The sequence below is a fragment of the Mus caroli genome, unplaced genomic scaffold, assembly GCF_978045245.1.
Source record: "Mus caroli unplaced genomic scaffold, Mus_caroli_1 scaffold_15, whole genome shotgun sequence".
NCBI lineage: Eukaryota > Metazoa > Chordata > Mammalia > Rodentia > Muridae > Mus > Mus caroli.
Window position 1 is genome coordinate 46,738,200 of NW_028227270.1, and position 19,769 is coordinate 46,757,968.

The 19,769-nt window shown below is 41.7% G+C and overlaps 1 protein-coding gene across 5 annotated transcripts; it reads left to right on the top strand.

Moving 5' to 3' along the window:
• Positions 1-1,344: 1,344 nt before the first annotated feature.
• On the top strand, positions 1,345-19,492 carry LOC147000886 (uncharacterized). 5 transcript variants are annotated; one of them, XM_085830949.1, is made up of 6 exons: positions 1,345-1,429; positions 1,743-1,828; positions 13,698-13,821; positions 14,772-14,898; positions 15,119-15,179; positions 16,761-19,492. In XM_085830949.1, exons 3-6 carry the CDS (start codon positions 13,765-13,767, stop codon positions 17,632-17,634), a joined length of 1,119 nt encoding a protein of 372 aa, XP_085687075.1. In that variant the 5' UTR covers positions 1,345-1,429; positions 1,743-1,828; positions 13,698-13,764; the 3' UTR covers positions 17,635-19,492. The 5 variants fall into 5 exon arrangements, with proteins under 5 accessions (XP_085687075.1, XP_085687078.1, XP_085687079.1 ...); XM_085830952.1 differs by having other exon boundaries at positions 13,764-13,821; XM_085830950.1 differs by lacking the exon at positions 1,345-1,429 and adding an exon at positions 1,473-1,639.
• The last annotated feature ends 277 nt before the right edge of the window (positions 19,493-19,769 follow it).

Consider the following 19,769-nt stretch of genomic DNA (forward strand, 5'->3'; position numbering starts at 1 on the left):
AAACAAAACATTAAGATGCAAAACGGATACCTTGTAAGTCTGATATTTCTTCTTTGTGTTAGGGATACTATTGACTAGGTGGGACCATCAAGAATAATGGTGGCTACCATTTGATCTTGTGCCATGTGGTTATATTACCTAACGACCTGGGAAAATTAAATGGCCTATGTTTTATGATATCATTATCAAAAAAAGATACCAAGTTCCATGATTGCTTACATTTTATGAGGATTCCCTAGGTGATATTTAGAACAACCGAAGAAGTAGTGGGTTTCAGTTGTATGTGAACTGGGAAGTGAGAAACCCTTGCTATATCATGGTCTTTTGAGAGTTTAAGATCCACCTTTAATCCAGGCTACAGATTCTTTCCGAAACCTACATACATAAAGAACATTAAACAGGGAAGTTCTTTCAAATTGTCTACTTCTTTCCCTATATATTTTTAGCAAGGCATTCTGTTTGTTCATTCATTCGTTTTGTTTTGTTTTTAAACTGACATTAGTAAGTACTTATTTCTTCAGAATTCTGGTAAGAACTCAAAATCCGCTGAGATATCAAGGAATATAAACTCAACAAATCCTTGATTTTTCTTGTATCCCTTGGCAATGAACGTGCTCAGCCATTATTGGACTAGGAGGACCACTATCTGTGAGACATTCTATTAATCCCCTTTCTACATACATAGAGAAATTCGTGACATGAGGTACGATTATCTGTACTAATACAACTCTGGTTTGTCTCCACCTTGCCACTGAGGAAGATGCGCAGGCTAACAATAGTGCTCTACACTGTTTGTCATCTCTTTCCTGGTTTTCTCCCAAGGCTGTTTCATACCTTTTTGGTGAAAAGGAGCTGCCATTTCCCTGAATCCAGCATCAAGCCACAAAACAAAACTCTTGTATCCTAAAATCCTCTTTAATGTTAATATCCTGGGCATCCTTACACTGGTGGGCCAGATTGATACCTCCACTCTCAGTTCAGTAAAAGGCTATCCACATTGATTTCAGGAAGAAGGGGAAGTGCTTTGAGGAAAGCTCAAGCAAGCCAGGAAGTAGGTCATGGTGAGTGCAGGACCACTGCCACAAAGGGAAGGAGCGAGCAGCTGAACACCCTGAGCTGAAATGCTGTGTTCTCTCTCACTGCTTGGAAGTAAGGCACAAATGTTACTGGAGTGCAAGTCAGACCAGAGATCTGGAAAAGGCCTGACCCAAGACTGGAAGCTCTATTTAACCTTGAGGAGGGGTAAGACTCACTGGCCAATCAAGGCCCCCAGGCGGACCTGCCAGTCAGACAATGAGGAGGGTTCTTCCGGGTGGCTTGCTGCACGTTTGTTTTGGAGTGCAGGCGGGAATAGTCCTTTCTGTCCTGCTTTGAGTACTGCTGTTGGGTGCTGTGGGGGACCTTAAGCAAGCTCCGTACTTGAGACATGGTGAGTGCGAGATCACTGCCCACAAAGGGGAGGAGCAGGCGGATGAACAGCCTGAGCTGCAATGGTGGATCCTCCTCCAGGGCTGCATGGGACGACAGATAAATGAGGCTCTAGGAGGACGGGCACAAATGCTACCCAAATGCAAACCACTCCAGAGATCTGTAAAAGGACTGGCTCCGGACAGGAAGCACACTTTAAACTAGAGGCGGGGTAAGACTCCCAGGGCAATCACAGCTTCCAGGAGGAACTGCCAGTCAGAAAATGAGGCGGGGTCTTCCGGATGCTTTGCTGGAAGTTTGTTTTTGCTCTGCAGGATTGAATGGTTTTCTGCTTCCTGCTTTGAGCGCTGCTGTTGGGTGCTGTGAGGGGACCTCAAGTAAGCTCCGTTTTTGAAACATGGTAAGTGCATGGTTACTGTCTATAATGGGTAGGGGCAGGTGGTTGAGCAGTGGGAGCTGAGGTGGTGGGTCCTCTCTGGGGCTGGATGGGAAGCCTCAGCCAGATGTAACCACGTGTAGCCAGATGTAACCAGATGTGGCCAACTGTGCGGTCCTTTGTGATGCTCCTCACTTGCTAAAACAGGCGGTGAACTCTGAAGAACATCAGTATCAGGGCTGAATCTGCTCAAAACATTAGGATTAGTTAGGGGCTTGCTTGTAGAAATATCACGGGCCGGATGCCAAACTTGGAGAGCCCGAGTTTCTCTGGAATCTTCTAGAAGTTTTGCCCCTAGCATTTACCTATTAAGTGTAAGATCCATTTGTAGTTAATTTTGTGGAGCTGTTAAAAGGCATCTCATGTGTTGGGTAGTACTCCCATATTAAGCTGAGATGTAGAAGAGTAGAATTGATGCTGTAAAGGGTTTACCAAGCTTAGGAAATAGTGACAGTAAGTAGCATTTAGCTGATGGAGGACTGTGTCAAAAACACCCCACAGGTTAGTATGCTAAGCAGGCGGGTTAGAGACTAGGATGCTAGAATTCACATGTTTACTCACCAGGTTTGTCTACACAGCTGGCTCCAAACTATAACAAAGGAGAGACAACTGTGATGTACAACCAGCCACTTGGCACATGCTCAAAGCAAAAAGCAGGTCTGTAACAAGCTGCTCAATCCACCATTACAGAGTCACAACCAACATTAAGGCCTGGTGTGCCTAAAGCTCCCATTTTCTAATTGAGAAAAGCATAGTTCTGCTACTACACTGGTTGACATCCATTTGAGAAGGGAAAACACCTATGTGCTTGCAGACAGGAGCCGAGTATGGCTGTCCTCTGAGGGGCTCTACCAGCAACGGAGACAGATGCAAATACTTACAGCCAACCAATGGACTCCAGTCAGAGACCCCTATGGAAGAGTTAGGGGAAGGATTGAAGGAGCTGTAGGGGATGCCAATCCCTTAAGAAGACCAATAGTATCATGTAATCTAGACCCCTAGGAGCTCACAGAGACCAAGCCATCAACCAAGGAGAATACATGGGCTGGTCCATGGTCCCAGGAACATATGTAGCAGAGGACTGCATTGTCTGTACCGAATAGGAGACTCTACACCTAATCTTGTAGACTTGATGCCCCCGGGCAGAGGAATGAGGAAGGAGAGGAGTGGAGATGGGGTGATAGAGCAAGGTCTCAAAGGCAAAGGGAAGGGTGAGGAGGGGAAATAACCTTGGGAGGGGCAACCAGATCATGGGCAACAGTGAGATTGTAAATAAATAAATAGAGAGAGAGAGAGAAGAAAGAAACACTGTTGTATGGAGGGCTAGCCTTATCAAGCAAGTCTTCTTTCCATGAAGCCCTCATGTATGGAGACTAACATAGCTCCTTCTCAAACCCAGGAACATACTTGGCAGAGCCAATAACAGCCTGGGGCCCAGGTCTTCAAAGCTATTCCTATGGATACAATGTATTAAGAATTAAATAGAGCTCCCTTTCTAAAGCCTGGAAAGTCCCTGGGACAGCTGGTCATGGCCTGGGGCCAAGGCCTTCCTGACAATTTAGATCCACAGAATCCAACTCTTTTTTTTTTTTTTCTGGTTTTTTGAGACAAGGTTTCTCTGTCTCGAAAAAACCAAAAAAAAAAAAAAAAAAAAAAAAAAGAGTGCACCACCACTGCCCAGGAGTAATGTTCTTGGGATAAGGGGTAACCCCATTTTTGCCATTTTGGTCTGTGTGAAATTTTTGGCCATCCAGGTTGTGTAAGACTAGAGTTTCCTCTACTGATATGGGCTTCACGTTAAAGCAACTATTGATTCCTGACTCCAAAGAGTTGGGTGCCACCATGCCCCTGCACATCTTGCAGGCAGGAGGGTATAGGAGACTTTTGGGATAGCATTTGAAATGTAAATGAAGAAAATATCTAAAAATAAAAAAGAGTAAAATTAAATAAATAAATAAATAAAAAGTATTCCAAGTAATATTAGGGATTGATGCTTGTCCATGGATGAGTCTCAAGTTGGGTAAGGTATAGGTTGGCTCTTCCCTTAGTGTCTGTTCCAACTTTGTGCCTGCATTTCCTTCTCTTCTCTTCTTTTCTTTTCTTTTCTTTTCTTTTCTTTTCTTTTCTTTTCTTTTCTTTTCTTTTCTTTCTTTCCTTCTTTCTTAAGATTTATTTATTTATTGTTAGTATGCTGTAGCTGTTTTGAGACACCCAGAAGAGGGCATCAGATCTCATTACCATTGGTTGTGAGCCACCATGTCATTGCTGGGATTTGAACTCAGGGCCTTCAGAAGAACCATCAGTGCTCTTAACCACTGAGCCATCTCCAGCCCCTGTGCCTGCATTTTTTGTTACAGGACAAATTTTGGGTAGAAAGTTTTATGGTTCAGGTGGTGTCCTTAAATCTCCACTGGCTGTCAATCCAGGCTGCAAGAAGTGGCCGATTCACGTTCCACATCCCACTGCTATGAGTCTCAGTCATGTTACCCCCATACCCTCCTGGGTGCCTTTTATATCTATGGTCTCCTTCACATGCTGAAGATGCCTCAACTTCCCCCCTCCCCAAACCCACACCCATAACCAACCCCATCCCTGCCAGCTGCAGATTTCCTAAATCTATGGCCCTCTCTCCTGTCTCTTACCACACCTGTTCCTAACCGTTCCCCTTTCCCATTTCCAGTCCTGCTTTCCAACAATTTCCTTCTCTACATCTCTTTCCTATGACTGTTTTATTCTGCCTTCTGAGTGAGATTCAACCATGCTCACTTCAGTTAGCTTCTTTGGGTCTGTGGAATGTAGCATGGATAACCTGTACTTTATGGTTAATATTTACTTGTGAGTGAATACATACATGCATGTCTGTTTGGGTTGGATTACTTTTCTAGTTCTGTTCATGTGCTTGCAAGTTTCATGATATCCTTGTTGTTAATAGCTGAATATTATTCCTTTGTTAAAATGGACTACATCTTCTGTATCTCCTGTTCTGTTGAAGGACATCTGGGTTGTTTCCAGTTTCCAGGTATTATGAATAGAACTGCTACGGACATAGCAGAGCACATGCCATTGTCGTATATGTCTAAGAAGGTGCCCTAAGGGTAACACACCCTCCTATTCGGCTTGTATGAATGGAAGGAGTAGGCAAAGTGATTCCTAGTCACTGGAAGGAACTTCAAATAAAACCTCCCCAACTGTGGTCCAAGCATGGGAGGGTCCGTCAACCAAGAATCCAAACTTGACAGGATCACCCATATTGTGCTGCTTCTGGAAACTGAAAGATGAGAAACTCCAGATTATGAACACTTCCTCTATGTTTTCAGTTCAGCACTATTCTAACCATCTTTTGGCAGAGTCAGAGCCCGGTGAAGATTCTCTGAGGGTTCATTCTATTGAATTTATGATGATGAAGATTGAGTTGCATTTTGCGGAAAAGAGATGTTGAGATATCTAAGACATTGAGAAATCTGTCATGCAGAGATGCACACAGGGAGAGGGAGTACCCAAACTAATGAGAAGTTACAGGAATTGGACCATCTAAGCCCTTAGAAAGTGAAGTCCAATGTGTCTCAAACAAATGGACATGATTTGGTGTTGCCCTGCTGTGTTTCTTGCCTTGGTCCAATCTCCCCTCCCTATGTGCAGATGCCTATCTATTGGAATGGAAAGGGGTATTCTGTGCCATTGTATGCCTGAAAGATATAACTTGTTTTCTGATTATAAAAGAAGTGGTAATCAAGACATTTCCCTGAGTGTCAAAACAGGCTTTGAACAGTTCAACAGTGTAGGAGCTTCTACAGACTATTAGAATCATTGAAGTTACACTGAATGCATTTTCTTTTTTTTTTTTTTTTTTTTTTTTATATTTTTATTACATATTTTCCTCAATTACATTTCCAATACTATCCCAAAAGTCCCCCATAGCGCCCCCCACTTCCCTACCCACCCATTCCCATTCTTTTGGCCCTGGCATTCCCCTATATTGGGGCATATAAAGTTTGCAAGTCCAATGGGCCTCTCTTTCCATTGATGGCCGACTAGGCCATCTTTCGATACATATGCAGCTAGAGACAAGAGCTCCAGGGTTCTGGTTAGTACATCATGTTGTTCCAACAATAGGGTTGCAGATCCCTTTAGCTCCTTGGGTACTTTCTCTAGCTTCTCCATTGGGAGCCCTGTGATACATCCAATAGCTGACTGTGGACATCCACTCCTGTGTTTGTTAGGCCCCTGCATCGTCTCACAAGAGACAGCTATATTTGGGTCCTTTCAGCAAAATCTTGCTAGTGTATGCAATGGTGTCAGCGTTTAGAAGCTGATTATGGGACGGATCCCTGGATACAGCAGTCTCTAAATGGTCCATCCTTTCATCACAGCTATGAACTTTGGCTCTGTAACTCCTTCCCTGGGTGTTTTGTTCCCAATTCTAAGAAGGGGCACAGTGTCCACACTTTGGTCTTCATTCTTCTTGAGTTTCATGCGTTTATCAAATTGTATCTTATATCTTGGGTATCCTAAGTTTTGGGCTAATATCCACTTATCAATGAATACATATTGTGTGAGTTCTTTTGTGATTGTGTTACTTCACTCAAGATGATGCCCTCCAGGTCCATCCATTTGGCTAGGAATTTCATAAATTCATTCTTTTTAATAGCTGAGTAGTACTCCATTGTGTAAATGTACCATAATTTCTGTATCCATTCCTCTGTTGAGGGACATCTGGGTTCTTTCCAGCTTCTGGCTATTATAAATAGGGCTGCTATGAACATAGTGGAGCATGTGTCCTTTTTACCGGTTGGGACATCTTCTGGATATATGCCCAGGAGAGGTATTGCTGGATCCTCCGGTAGTACTATGTCCAATTTTCTGAGGAACCGCCAGACTGATTTCCAGAGTGGTTGTACAAGCTTGCAATCCCACCAACAATGGAGGAGTGTTCCTCTTTCTCCACATCCTCGCCAGCATCTGCTGTCACCTGAATTTTTGATCTTAGCCATTCTGACTGGTGTGAGATGGAATCTCAGGGTTGTTTTGATTTGCATTTCCCTGATGATTAAGGATGTTGAACATTTTTTCAGGTGCTTCTCTGCCATTCGGTATTCCTCAGGTGAGAATTCTTTGTTCAGTTCTGAGCCCCATTTTTTGATGGGGTTATTTGACTTTCTGGAGTCCACCTTCTTGAGTTCTTTATATATATTGGATATTAGTCCCTTATCTGATTTAGGATAGGTGAAGATCCTTTCCCAATCTGTTGGTGGTTTTTTTGTCTTATTGATGGTGTCTTTAGCCTTGCAGAAGCTTTGTAGTTTCATGAGGTCCCACTTGTCAATTCTCGATCTTACAGCACAAGCCATTACTGTTCTATTCAGGAATTTTTCCCCTGTGCCCATATCTTCAAGGCTTTTCCCCACTTTCTCCTCTATAAGTTTCAGTGTCTCTGGTTTTATGTGAAGTTCCTTGATCCACTTAGACTTGACCTTAGTACAAGGAGATAGGAATGGATCGATTCGCATTCTTCTACATGTTAACAACCAGTTGTGCCAGCACCATTTGTTGAAAATGCTGTCTTTCTTCCACTGGATGTTTTTAGCTCCCTTGTCGAAGATCAAGTGACCATAGGTGTGTGGGTTCATTTCTGGGTCTTCAATTCTATTCCATTGGTCTATTTGTCTGTCACTATACCAGTACCATGCAGTTTTTATCACAATTGCTCTGTAGTAGAGCTTTAGGTCCGGCATGGTGATTCCACCAGAGGTTCTTTTATCCTTGAGAAGAGTTTTTGCTATCCTAGGTTTTTTGTTATTCCAGATGAATTTGCAGATTGCACTTTCTAATTCGTTGAAGAATTGATTTGGAATTTTGATGGGGATTGCATTGAATCTGTAGATTGCTTTTGGCAAGATAGCCATTTTTACAATGTTGATCCTGCCAATCCATGAGCATGGGAGATCTTTCCATCTTCTGAGATCTTCTATAATTTCTTTCTTCAGAGACTTGAAGTTTTTATTATACAGATCTTTCACTTCCTTAGTTAGAGTCACGCCAAGATATTTTATATTATTTGTGACTATTGAGAAGGGTGTTGTTTCCCTAATTTCTTTCTCAGCCTGTTTATTCTTTGTGTAGAGAAAGGCCATTGATTTGTTTGAGTTAATTTTATATCCAGCTACTTCACCGAAGCTGTTTATCAGGCTTAGGAGTTCTCTGGTGGAATTTTTAGGGTCACTTATATATACTATCATATCATCTGCAAAAAGTGATATTTTGACTTCATCTTTTCCAATTTGTATCCCTTTGATCTCCTTTTGTTGTTGAATTGCTCTGGCTAGGACTTCAAGTACAATGCTGAATAGGTATGGAGAAAGTGGACAGCCTTGTCTAGTCCCTGATTTTAGAGGGATTGCTTCAAGCTTCTCACCATTTACTTTGATGTTGGCTACTGGTTTGCTGTAGATTGCTTTTATCATGTTTAGGTATGGGCCTTGAATTCCTGATCTTTCCAAGACTTTTATCATGAATGGGTGTTGGATCTTGTCAAATGCTTTTTCCGCATCTAACGAGATGACCATGTGGTTTTTGTCTTTGAGTTTGTTTATATACTGGATTACGTTGATGGATTTCCGTATATTGAACCATCCCTGCATCCCTGGGATGAAACCTACTTGGTCAGGATGGATGATTGTTTTGATGTGTTCTTGGATTCGGTTAGCAAGAACTTTATTGAGGATTTTTGCATCAATATTCATAAGGGATATTGGTCTGAAGTTTTCTATCTTTGTTGGGTCTTTTTGTGGTTTAGGTATCAGAGTAATTGTGGCTTCATAGAATGAGTTGGGTAGAGTACCTTCTGTTTCTATTTTGTGGAATAGTTTGTGAAGAACTGGGATTAGATCTTCTTTGAAGGTCTGATAGAACTCTGCACTAAACCCATCTGGTCCTGGGCTTTTTTTAGTTGGGAGACTATTAATGACTGCTTCTATTTCTTTGGGGGATATAGGGCTGTTTAGATCATTAACCTGATCTTGATTCAACTTTGGTACCTGGTATCTGTCTAGGAACTTCTCCATTTCATCCAGGTTCTCCAGTTTTGTTGAGTATAGCCTTTGGTAGAAGGATCTGATGGTGTTTTGGATGTCTTCAGGATCTGTTGTTATGTCTCCTTTTTCATTTCTGATTTTGTTAATTAGGATGCTTTCCCTGTGCCCTCTAGTGAGTCTGGCTAAGGGTTTATCTATCTTGTTGATTTTCTCAAAGAACCAGCTCCTTGATTGGTTGATTCTTTGAATAGTTTTTCTTGTTTCCACTTGGTTGATTTCACCCCTGAGTTTGATTATTTCCTGCCGTCTACTCCTCTTGGGTGAATTTGCTTCCTTTTGTTCTAGTGCTTTTAGGTGTGTTGTCAAGCTGCTAATGTGTGCTCTCTCTAGTTTCCTTTTGGAGGCACTCAGAGCTATGAGTTTTCCTCTTAGAAATGCTTTCATTGCGTCCCATAAGTTTGGGTATGTTGTGGCTTCATTTTCATTGAACTCTAAAAAGTCCTTAATTTCTTTCTTTATTCCTTCCTTGACCAAGGTATCATTGAGAAGAGTGTTGTTCAGTTTCCACGTGAAGGTTGGCTTTCTATTATTTATTTTGTTATTGAAGATCAGCCTTAGGCCATGGTGATCTGATAGGATGCATGGGACAATTTCAATATTTTTATATCTGTTGAGGCCTGCTTTGTGACCAATTATGTGGTCAATTTTGGAGAAGGTACCATGAGGTGCTGAGAAGAAGGTATATCCTTTTGTTTTAGGATAGAATGTTCTGTAGATATCTGCCAGATCCATTTGATTCATAATTTCTCTTAGTTTCACTGTGTCCCTGTTTAGTTTCTGTTTCCATGATCTGTCCATTGGTGAAAGTGGTGTGTTGAAGTCTCCCACTATTATTGTATGAGGTGCAATGTGTGCTTTGAGCTTTACTAAAGTTTCTTTAATGAATGTGGCTGCCTTTGTATTTGGAGCATAGATATTCAGGATTGATAGTTCCTCTTGGAGGATTTTACCTTTGATGAGTATGAAGTGTCCCTCCCTGTCTTTTTTAATGACTTTGGGTTGGAAGTCAATCTTATCAGATATTAGAATGGCTACTCCAGCTTGTTTCTTCATGCCATTTGCTTGGAAAATTGTTTTCCAGCCTTTCATTCTGAGGTAGTGTCTATCCTTTTCTCTGAGATGAGTTTCCTGTAAGCAGCAAAATGTTGGGTCTTGTTTGTGTAGCCAGTTTGTTAGTCTATGTCTTTTTATCGGGGAGTTGAGTCCATTGATATTAAGAGATATTAAGGAAAAGTAATTGTTGTTTCCTGTTATTTTTGTTGTTAAAGTTGGCATTTTGTTCTTGTGGCTGTCTTCTTTTAGGTTTGTTGAGGGATTACCTTCTTGTTGTTTCTAGGGCATGGTTCCTGTCCTTGTATTGGTTTTTTTCTGTTATTATCCTTTGAAGGGCTGGATTCGTGGAGAGATAATGTGTGAATTTGGTTTTGTCGTGGAATACTTTGGTTTCTCCATCTATGTTAATTGAGAGTTTGGCTGGGTATAGTAGCCTGGGCTGGAATTTGTGTTCTTTTAGTGTCTGTATAACATCCGTCCAGGATCTTCTGGCTTTCATAGTCTCTGGTGAAAAATCTGGTGTAATTCTGATAGGCTTGCCTTTATATGTTACTTGGCCTTTTTCTCTTACTGCTTTTAGTATTCTATCTTTATTTAGAGCATTTGTTGCTCTGATTATTATGTGTCGGGAGGTATTTCTTTTCTGGTCCAGTCTATTTGGAGTTCTGTAGGCTTCTTGTATGTTCATGGGCATCTCTTTCTTTAGATTTGGGAAGTTTTCTTCTATAATTTTGTTGAAGATGTTTGCTGGTCCTTTGAGTTGAAAATCTTCATTCTCATCCACTCCTATTATCCGTAGGTTTGGTCTTCTCATTGCGTCCTGTATTTCTTGGATGTTTTGAGTTAGGATCTTTTTGCATTTTACATTTTCCTTGATTGTTGTGCGGATGTTCTCTATGGAATCTTCTGCACCTGAGATTCTCTCTTCCATCTCTTGTATTCTGTTGCTGATGCTCGTATCTATGGTTCCAGATTTCTTTCCTAGGGTTTCTATCTCCAGTGTTGCCTCATTTTGGGTTTTCTTTATTGTGTCTACTTCCCTTTTTAGGTCTAGTATGGTTTTGTTCATTTCCATCATCTGTTTGGATGTGTTTTCCTGTTTTTCTGTAAGGACTTCTACCTGTTTGATTATGTTATCCTGTTTTTCTTTAAGGATTTGTAACTCTTTAGCAGTGTTCTCCTGCAATTCTTTAAGGGATTTTTGTGCTTTCTCTTTATTGTCTTCTGCCTGTTTAGCAGTGTTCTCCTGCATTTCTTTAAGTGTGTTATTAACGTCCTTCTTGAAGTTCTCTATCATCATCAGGAGATATGCTTTTAAATCCGTGTCTAGCTTTTCCGGTGTGTTGGGGTGCCCTGGACTGGGCGAAGTGGGGGTGCTGGGTTCTGATGATGGTGAGTGGTCTTGGTTTCTGTTAGTAAGGTTATTACGTTTACCTTTCGCCATCTGGTAATCTCTGGGGTTAGTTGTTATCGTTGTCACTATTTAAAGATTGGAGCAGAAGCTGTGTTCCACTCACCAGCAGTCTCTAAATCCTGCGGCGGGGGTCGTGGGTAGCTGATGGTACCCCGGTGCTGGTCCAGCCGGAAGAGGCCTGTGGTCCTACACAGGCCGTTTTTCTGCTTCCCTAACTAATGCAGTCTCTGGTCCCGCGTGCAATTGGATTGGAGCAGAAGCTGTGTTCCACTCTCCAGAAGTCTTAAGATCCTATGGTGGGTGTTGTGGGTAGCTGGCGAGTGTCAGCTGACCCTGCGCCTCAGCTGCCCTGGTGCTTTTCTGACCGGAAGAGGGTTGTGGCCCTATGTAGGCCTGATTTCTCTCTCCCCAACCAGAGCAGTCTCAGGTCCCGCGTGATTGGACTGGAACAGAAGCTGTGTTCCACTCACCAGCAGTCCCAAAATCCTGCGGCGGGGGTCGTGGGTAGCTGGCGGGTGTCAGGCAACCCTGCGCTCCTGCTACCCCGGCGCTGATCCGGCCGGATGAGGCCTGTGGCCCTACTCAGGCCGGTTTCTGCTTCCCTAACTAATGCAGTCTCAGGTCCCGCGCAATTGGATTGGAGCAGAAGCTGTGTTCCACTCACCAGCAGTCCCAAAATCCTGCGGCGGGGGTCGTGGGTAGCTGGCGGGTGTCAGGCAACCCTGCGCTCCCGCTACCCCGGCGCTGATCCGGCCGGATGAGGCCTGTGGCCCTACTCAGGCCGGTTTCTGCTTCCCTAACTAATGCAGTCTCAGGTCCCGCGCAATTGGATTGGAGCAGAAGCTGTGTTCCACTCACCAGCAGTCCCAAAATCCTGCGGCGGGGGTCGTGGGTAGCTGGCGGGTGTCAGGCAACCCTGCGCTCCCGCTACCCCGGCGCTGATCCAGCCGGATGAGGCCTGTGGCCCTACTCAGGCCGGTTTCCCTGAATGCATTTTCATCACAGGGGGAATATGAGCCTCTAGTGCCTAGGGTCAGAAGGGAGTTTATTATTTTTTTTTTTTAAGATTTATTTATTTATTATAAGTACACTGTAGCTATCTTCAGACACTCCAGAAGAGGGCACCAGATCTCGTTACGGATGGTTGTGAGCCACCATGTGGTTGCTGAGATTTGAACTCTGGACCTTCGGAAGAGCAGTCGGGTGCTCTTACCCACTGAGCCATCTCACCAGCCCCCAGAAGGGAGTTTATTGAAACAAAATGTTCCTAGCTGAGTTGATGTCTGTGAATCCTTGTCTGTCCTTATTGGCTTTCTTTGGGGAGCTTATAGATGCTCTTTTAGGGGGAGCCTTTCCAGATTTTTTATTAGGAGATAGGGTTTGTGTGTCTGTAGACTCAACAAATTTCTTTCTTTTTAATTTCTTCAATAATTTATATATTTATTATCTTGGGGAGTCACTGTTCCCACTCCACGTCACCCCCTTCGTAGAGTCCCTGTCCCCAGTCCCCTCTGTTTCCCCTTTGAGTGGCTGTGGGCCCTCCTGTTTGTCCTCCAATCATGGCTCATTAAGTGTCTGTCTCGATAGGTGAGTCCTCTCATTGAAGCCAGACAGGACAGTGTCCTTAAGGGAACAGATTCTAAAGATAGTCAAGAGCTTTAGGGACAGCCTCTACTCCAGTTGTTGGGCGACCCACATGAAGTCTGAGCTGCATATCTGCTACATATGTGCCAGGAACCTTAGTCCAGTCTTTAGTTGGTGGCTCAGCTTCTGAGTGTCCCCAGAAGCTACTCATCCTAGGCATGTGCAGTGAGACCAGATTAATTGAGTCTGTTACTCTTCCTCTGGAGTTCCTACCCCATTCAAGTCCTTCCCTGCACACTTTCTTAAGTGTCCCCAAGGTTTGTTTAATATTTGGGTATGAATTCTCTTCTTTGTGGCTACTGTGTCATGGTTGAAACTGGTCATTCAGCTTTCTTCTCATGCTCTCATACATTCCCCATGTGGACTCTGTCCCTAAATCATCCAGGATACTGAACAAGCATTTGCTGATCAATACTAAGCCATTTTGCAAGCTTGGTGCTTTTTTTTTTTTTTTTTTAATTTTATTCCTTTTGTTTTTGTTTTTCAAGACAAAAGTTTCTCTGTGTAGCCTTTCCTCTTCTGAAGGGGATTAGATATGGGCCAACATGCTTGCATGATTTTGTTTTTATATTATTAGCTTATGTGCTTGGAATGTAAGTTTTTGTACATGCAAAGGTATACTGTTGTGCAGATCTTCATCCACATCTTGAAGTTTGAAGTTTGGCCAAGAATATACGGAGTATATTCTCTTTCTCAGGATGGCATGTGTTCATGACATCGATACTACCCAAGGCTTCAGAGTCATTGGATTGCAGGTGTGTGACATTTTTCCTACCTGTTGAATTTTTCCAGAGAGTATGAGGGTTTTAACAGTGTGCATGTATATGAGTATCATGTGTGCCTCATCTTTACTGTTGTCAGATGACAGCCTCAGAACACTTAAACTTGAAGTAATGAGCAGTTGTGGGTCCTCATGTAAATACTGGCCATTGACCCCCTTTTTGTGGAAGACCAGAAAGAGCTTTCCACTGCTGAACTATCTCCCTGCCCTATATTGCTCATTTATGATCCACATTTATATTACTGGTATTTTCATCTGTCCATTTGTAACTGTTTAAACATACATGTAAACATACATTCTCTTTTATAAAATTTGTTTCCGTTTAAACTGGGACACTTCAGGTTTCTGCCAGATGACGACAGAACTGTATAATGTAGTGAATATATAATTCTTTGTAGGAACTTCAGTAAAGACCTCTGAATTCTTTCTATGTATTTGCCAGGCTTGATTCCATTTTGCAGGGGAATCAAGGTCTTAATATGTACCTTTGTTGCCCTGGAACTTATTGCATAGCTTAGGCTGGCATCAAACTCAATGACCGACACCTGCCTGTACCTCTGGGATTAAAGACAGGAGTAAAGACACCCAGCTTGCCTATCATTTTTGTACTTTGTGATTGGTCATACAATGTCTCTGATGTGTGCTTAATCATGTTGATCTGTTTGCCTCTCTCCTTCCCCCTCTCTATCGATTGTAATTTGTCTTTCAAGGCTATATCCTATTCAAAGCATTCAGAAGTGACACAGGTGAACCTCATAGTTCAGTTTCCTTCTAAAATAACTTGCTGATTAGATTCTAACTTCTCTGTCAGGAAATAGTGGAGGAAGCACCAGAAGTATATGCATATATTGTCAAGGAGGCATATATTTATTTTACAGTGATGTCAGGATTATGCTTTGTGTTGTACACTATGGGATATTTTAGGATGCAGTGACTTATGATGATGTGCGTGTGAACTTCACTGAGGAAGAGTGGGATTTGCTGGATCCTTCCCAGAAAAGTCTCTATGAAGAGGTGATGCTGGAGACCTACCAGAACATCACTGCTATAGGTAAGACTGAATTTCCTCTTGCTTTTCAAAATAAGGGGACAAATATTTCTTTGTTATTGATCCTCTGCTGTTTCAATTGAAAAGGAGGAAGAATGAGCTGAATAAATCAGGTTCATGGAATGTTCACTGTAGCTTTCACAGTACTGTGAAAATTCACAGTACCTTGAATTTTGCCTAATTTTCAATACTATATCATTCATTTTCTGGTACTGTGTTTTAGGGTACAATTGGGAAGACCATCATATTGAAGAACATTGTCAAAGTTCTAGAAGACATGAAAGGTAATTTTCATGTGCAAGCTGATATAAATATGCCTCTGAGGAAATTTTAGTATGTCCTGGGAGCTCTAGAATAGTAAGAGTGTAAAATATCAGTCCTTTAAGTGTAGCTATGATTATAGTATGTTCACAGAAGCATGTACCTCAATGTCAGTTACCTGATTTGTGTTTACAGGCATTCCTCTAATAAAAAAAGACGAGGAAACAGTAATCTAACCAATACCTTTATTTGATTCGTAACTGCATTAGAGCTATGCTGTAGAACTACCAATTATTTAGTCTCATAACTCTTTCACATTGCAAAAGGTATACACATTGAAAAAGTTAAAAGTAAGCCGGGCGTGGTGGCGCACGCCTTTAATCCCAGCACTCGGGAGGTAGAGGCAGGCGGATTTCTGAGTTCGAGGCCAGCCTGGTCTACAAAGTGAGTTCCAGGACAGCCAGGGCTATACAGAGAAACCCTGTCTCGAAAAAACCAAAAAAAAAAAAAAAAGAAAGAAAAAAAAGAAAAAGTTAAAAGTATATGTCCAAAACCTTTTTTCCTTTAAAGAGTACATGCCCCATACCTGACTTCACATACCCCACCCCCTTTTTTTAAAGAACTATTTATGTACACGAGTACACTGAAGCTGTCTTCAGACACACCAGAAGAGGGCATCAGATCCCATTACAGATGGTTTTAAGCAACCATGAGGTTTCTAGGAGTCGAACTCATGACCTCTGGAAGAGCAGTCAGTGTTCTTAACCACTGAGCCATCTTTCCAGCTCCCATCTAAAACCTTCTAATAAGCAAATAGTCCATGGTAAAGTTGGTGATGCTCATATACTTATAGTGACATTGCTAAGTTTATTGAGAGGGCAGTTTATGAGATTCAAGAATGTTGCAATGAAGAAACTTAATCCATATTCCACCTGTCTATGAGGAGCAAAGAGTCAAACTGTGAATGCAATGTGGAAACTTTTCGTTTGTTAGTCTTCTTTTAATACGTATATCATGTGTCACAATGGATATAAGCCATGTGAACATAGGAAAATTGAAAGAGGCAATTTCCCTGTTTCTGTCTCAAAGCAATGAGAAGATATGTAGTATTATAACTTTGGTAACTCTCTGAATATGATACAAGTTTGCAATTAATTGGTTTTCTGAGGTTACTGGGAATATACCCAAAGTCCCAGTGCAGAAAATATCTAAGATACTAGGTATTTGGCAATTCTTCTCTTTGTCCTGGTTCACTTTGCAAATGTGGTTTGACTCATACTATATGAAAAATTATGAATGCAGTCAATGTGGTAAGGCTTTGAGCTGTTCCATTGTTCTTCACATATGCGAAATACATCCTATAAAAATCTATGTACAAAAAGGATTTTATAAATGTGAGCCATGTAGTAAATGCTCTTACCATGATGGATGTCTTCAAAAGTGTAAAATAACCCATAATAAGGGGGAACACCATGAACATAAACAAAGGGATAAAACCTTAAGATCTGATTCATCTTTAACGATAGACCAAATTATGAAATTCATAAAACTGTTAAAACGTTTGAATATGTTGAAGCTTTAACATGGCCCAATTATTGTTACAGGCATGAAAGAATTCATATTGGAGAGAAACTCTATGAACATAACCCATGTGGTAAAGCCTTTGCAAGTGACAATCATCTCCAAGTACATAAAAGAACAAATACTGGAGAGAAACCTTATGAATGTAATCAATGTGGTAAAGCCTTTTCACAACAGAGTAGTCTCCAGTATCATAAAAGAACACATGCTGGACAGAAACCTTATGAATGTAATCAGTGTGGTAAAGCCTTGTCATGTCAAAGAAGTCTCCAATATCATAAAAAAACTCATACAGGAGAGAAACGCTATGAATGTAATCAGTGTGGTAAAGCCTTTGCACATCGCAGTAATCTCCAATGTCATAAAAGAACACATACTGGAGAGAAACCTTATGAGTGTGATCAATGTGGTAAAGCCTTTGGGTTTCAGTATACTCTCCAAAAACATAAAAGAATACATACTGGAGAGAAACCTTATCAATGTAATCAATGTGATAAAGCATTTTCACAACACAGTACTCTTCAATGTCATGAAAGAACACATACTGGAGAGAAACCTTATGAGTGTGATCAATGTGGTAAAGCCTTTGCATTGCAGTCTAGTCTCCATATACATAAAAGAATACATTCTGGAGAGAAACCTTATGAGTGTAATGAATGTGGTAAAGTCTTTGCACATCACACTAGTCTCCGAAGTCATAAAAGAACACATACTGGAGAGAAACCTTATCAGTGTGATCAGTGTGGTAAAGCATTTGCACATCAAAATACTCTCAAATATCATAAAAGAACACATACTGGAGAGAAACCTTATGAATGCAACCAATGTGGTAAAGCCTTTGCCAGTCACAGTCATCTCCAAGTACATGAAAGAACACATTTTAGGAAAAAACCTTAGAATGCAATCAATGTTGTAAAGACTTTGGATGTAAGACTAATCTCCAAAGACATAAAGGAATATATACTGCACAGAAACCTTATGAATGTAATCAATGTGGTAAAGCATTTACAACTCACAGTCATCTACAGCAACATAAAAGGACACAGAGGAGAGAAACCTGGTTATTGTTTGCATATTGACATAAGGAGATACAAGTATGTATCAAATTGACAAGGGATGGATTGTGATTGCTACTCTTGGTTTTCAATATAATATCTAAAATGGAAAGCATAGGTCCAGGCATGGTGGTACATGCCCTTGAACCCTAGGAGATGAGCATCAAGCAGATCTCTGAGTTCAAGGCCATCCTGATACAGAACAAGTTGCAGGTGAAGAAAAGCTTAGGTCTAGGCCTGTGGATACAGAGCCTTGCAGATCTCTGAGTTCAAGGTCAATATATAGAGCAAGTTCCGGGACAGCCAATCTGAGGCAGTAAAGGAGTTGGAGAACAGAAAACCGGTGATAATGTAATAGAAGAGGCCATGTCCCAGGCCCAGAAAGCAGCAGAACTCAGCAGCTTTGTCCATGTGGCTCTGACTTTAGAGGTAAGAATAGAAGGAAATACTGGGAAAATTGAAACTTGTTAGCTGTAGCTGAGAAATTAGAAGTGATGATGAAGAGACCAGCATCATTGAGGTGAAATCTTCTTGGAAGTGTTTTCTTAGAGGACAAAGAAACTGTGTTCCAGAGATAGCCAGGATTGTACCTTGTGTTGCAGCTGAACTTGGTCACATGTAAGAATCACCCAGGTGGTACTGGTTTTGAAGGCATGACAGTGTCATGAGGAGCAGCTGAGGCTTGGACCAATGAAGGGAGCATAAGTGAGACTATCAGTGAAGCCTAGTTGCAGGAGAAAAACCCAACATATTGAAGATGCCTGTCCAATGGGATGAGCAGAAAGAACAGCCGCAGTAGAGTGGAGTCAACCAGAGCTTAGAGTGATACAGAGGTCAGAGCTGGAGAAGTGACCTTATCTCTTTGGAGGATAGCAGAAGATCATGTGTGGATCCAAGACATTGGAACAAGAAGCTGTAACACTGAGGATACCTTCGAGACCCCAAGATCTTTGAGATGTCAGAGCTGTGGGGTACCTGCTCAGGAAAACCAGCCAAAGAGAAAGAATTTTGCTGCAGTGAACAAAGCAGAAAGGAATTGGAGATCTAAAGAATGCTTTAACATCAGACATGGAGATGCAGTTTATAGATTTCCTACTTGGCTTTTGGTTTTGTTTTGGTCCAGTAATTCCTCGTGATGAAATTTTGGACTGGTGAAGTCTAGGTTGTGAAGTTGGAAGTACATGATCTGCATTTAGATTTTTCTTTTTTGGGGGATTACAGTTACATTGAATGAATCTCAGAAGAGACTTTGACCTTTGGACTTTTAACATTTTTGAGACTGGTATAGATGATGGGGACTTTTGAAGTTCGACCTCGTGTATTTTTCATTATGCATGTTTAAGTATGGTCCTCATACATTCCTGTACTCCAACATGGTTATGGGGGCCAGTGAGTGGAATGTGGGAGTTTGAATATGCTTGTCACAGGGAGTGACTTTATTCAGAAGTGTGACCTTGTTGGAGAAAGTGGATATCTCTGGGGGTGGACTCTGAAGCTCCACCAAGTGCAAAACAGACCCTCCTATTCCCTCCCTGGAAGACAGTTTCTTCCTGGCTGCCTTTGGATCAAAATGCAGAACTCTCAGCTCCTTCTCCAGCATCATGCCTGCCTGCATTCTGCTGTACTTCCTGCTATGAAGAAAATGGACTAAACCTTTGAAACTGTAAGCCAGCCCCAATTAAAGTTTTGCTTTTATGAGAGTTGCCTTGTTCATGATGTCTATTCCTAGCAATGGAAACACTAAGACAGAAACCTTGGGAGTGTATTTAATATGGTGAAGCCTTTGCACAATTCTGTAGGCTTCATCATCATGAAAGAATATGTACTGGAGCCAGACAGTGGTGGTGCATACCTTTAATCCCAGCACTTGGGAGGAAGATGCAGGCTGACTTCTGAGTTCTCAGCCAGCCTGGTCTACAAAGTGAGTTTCAGGACAACCTGGGCTATAGAGAGAAACCCTATCTTGAAAAAACAAAA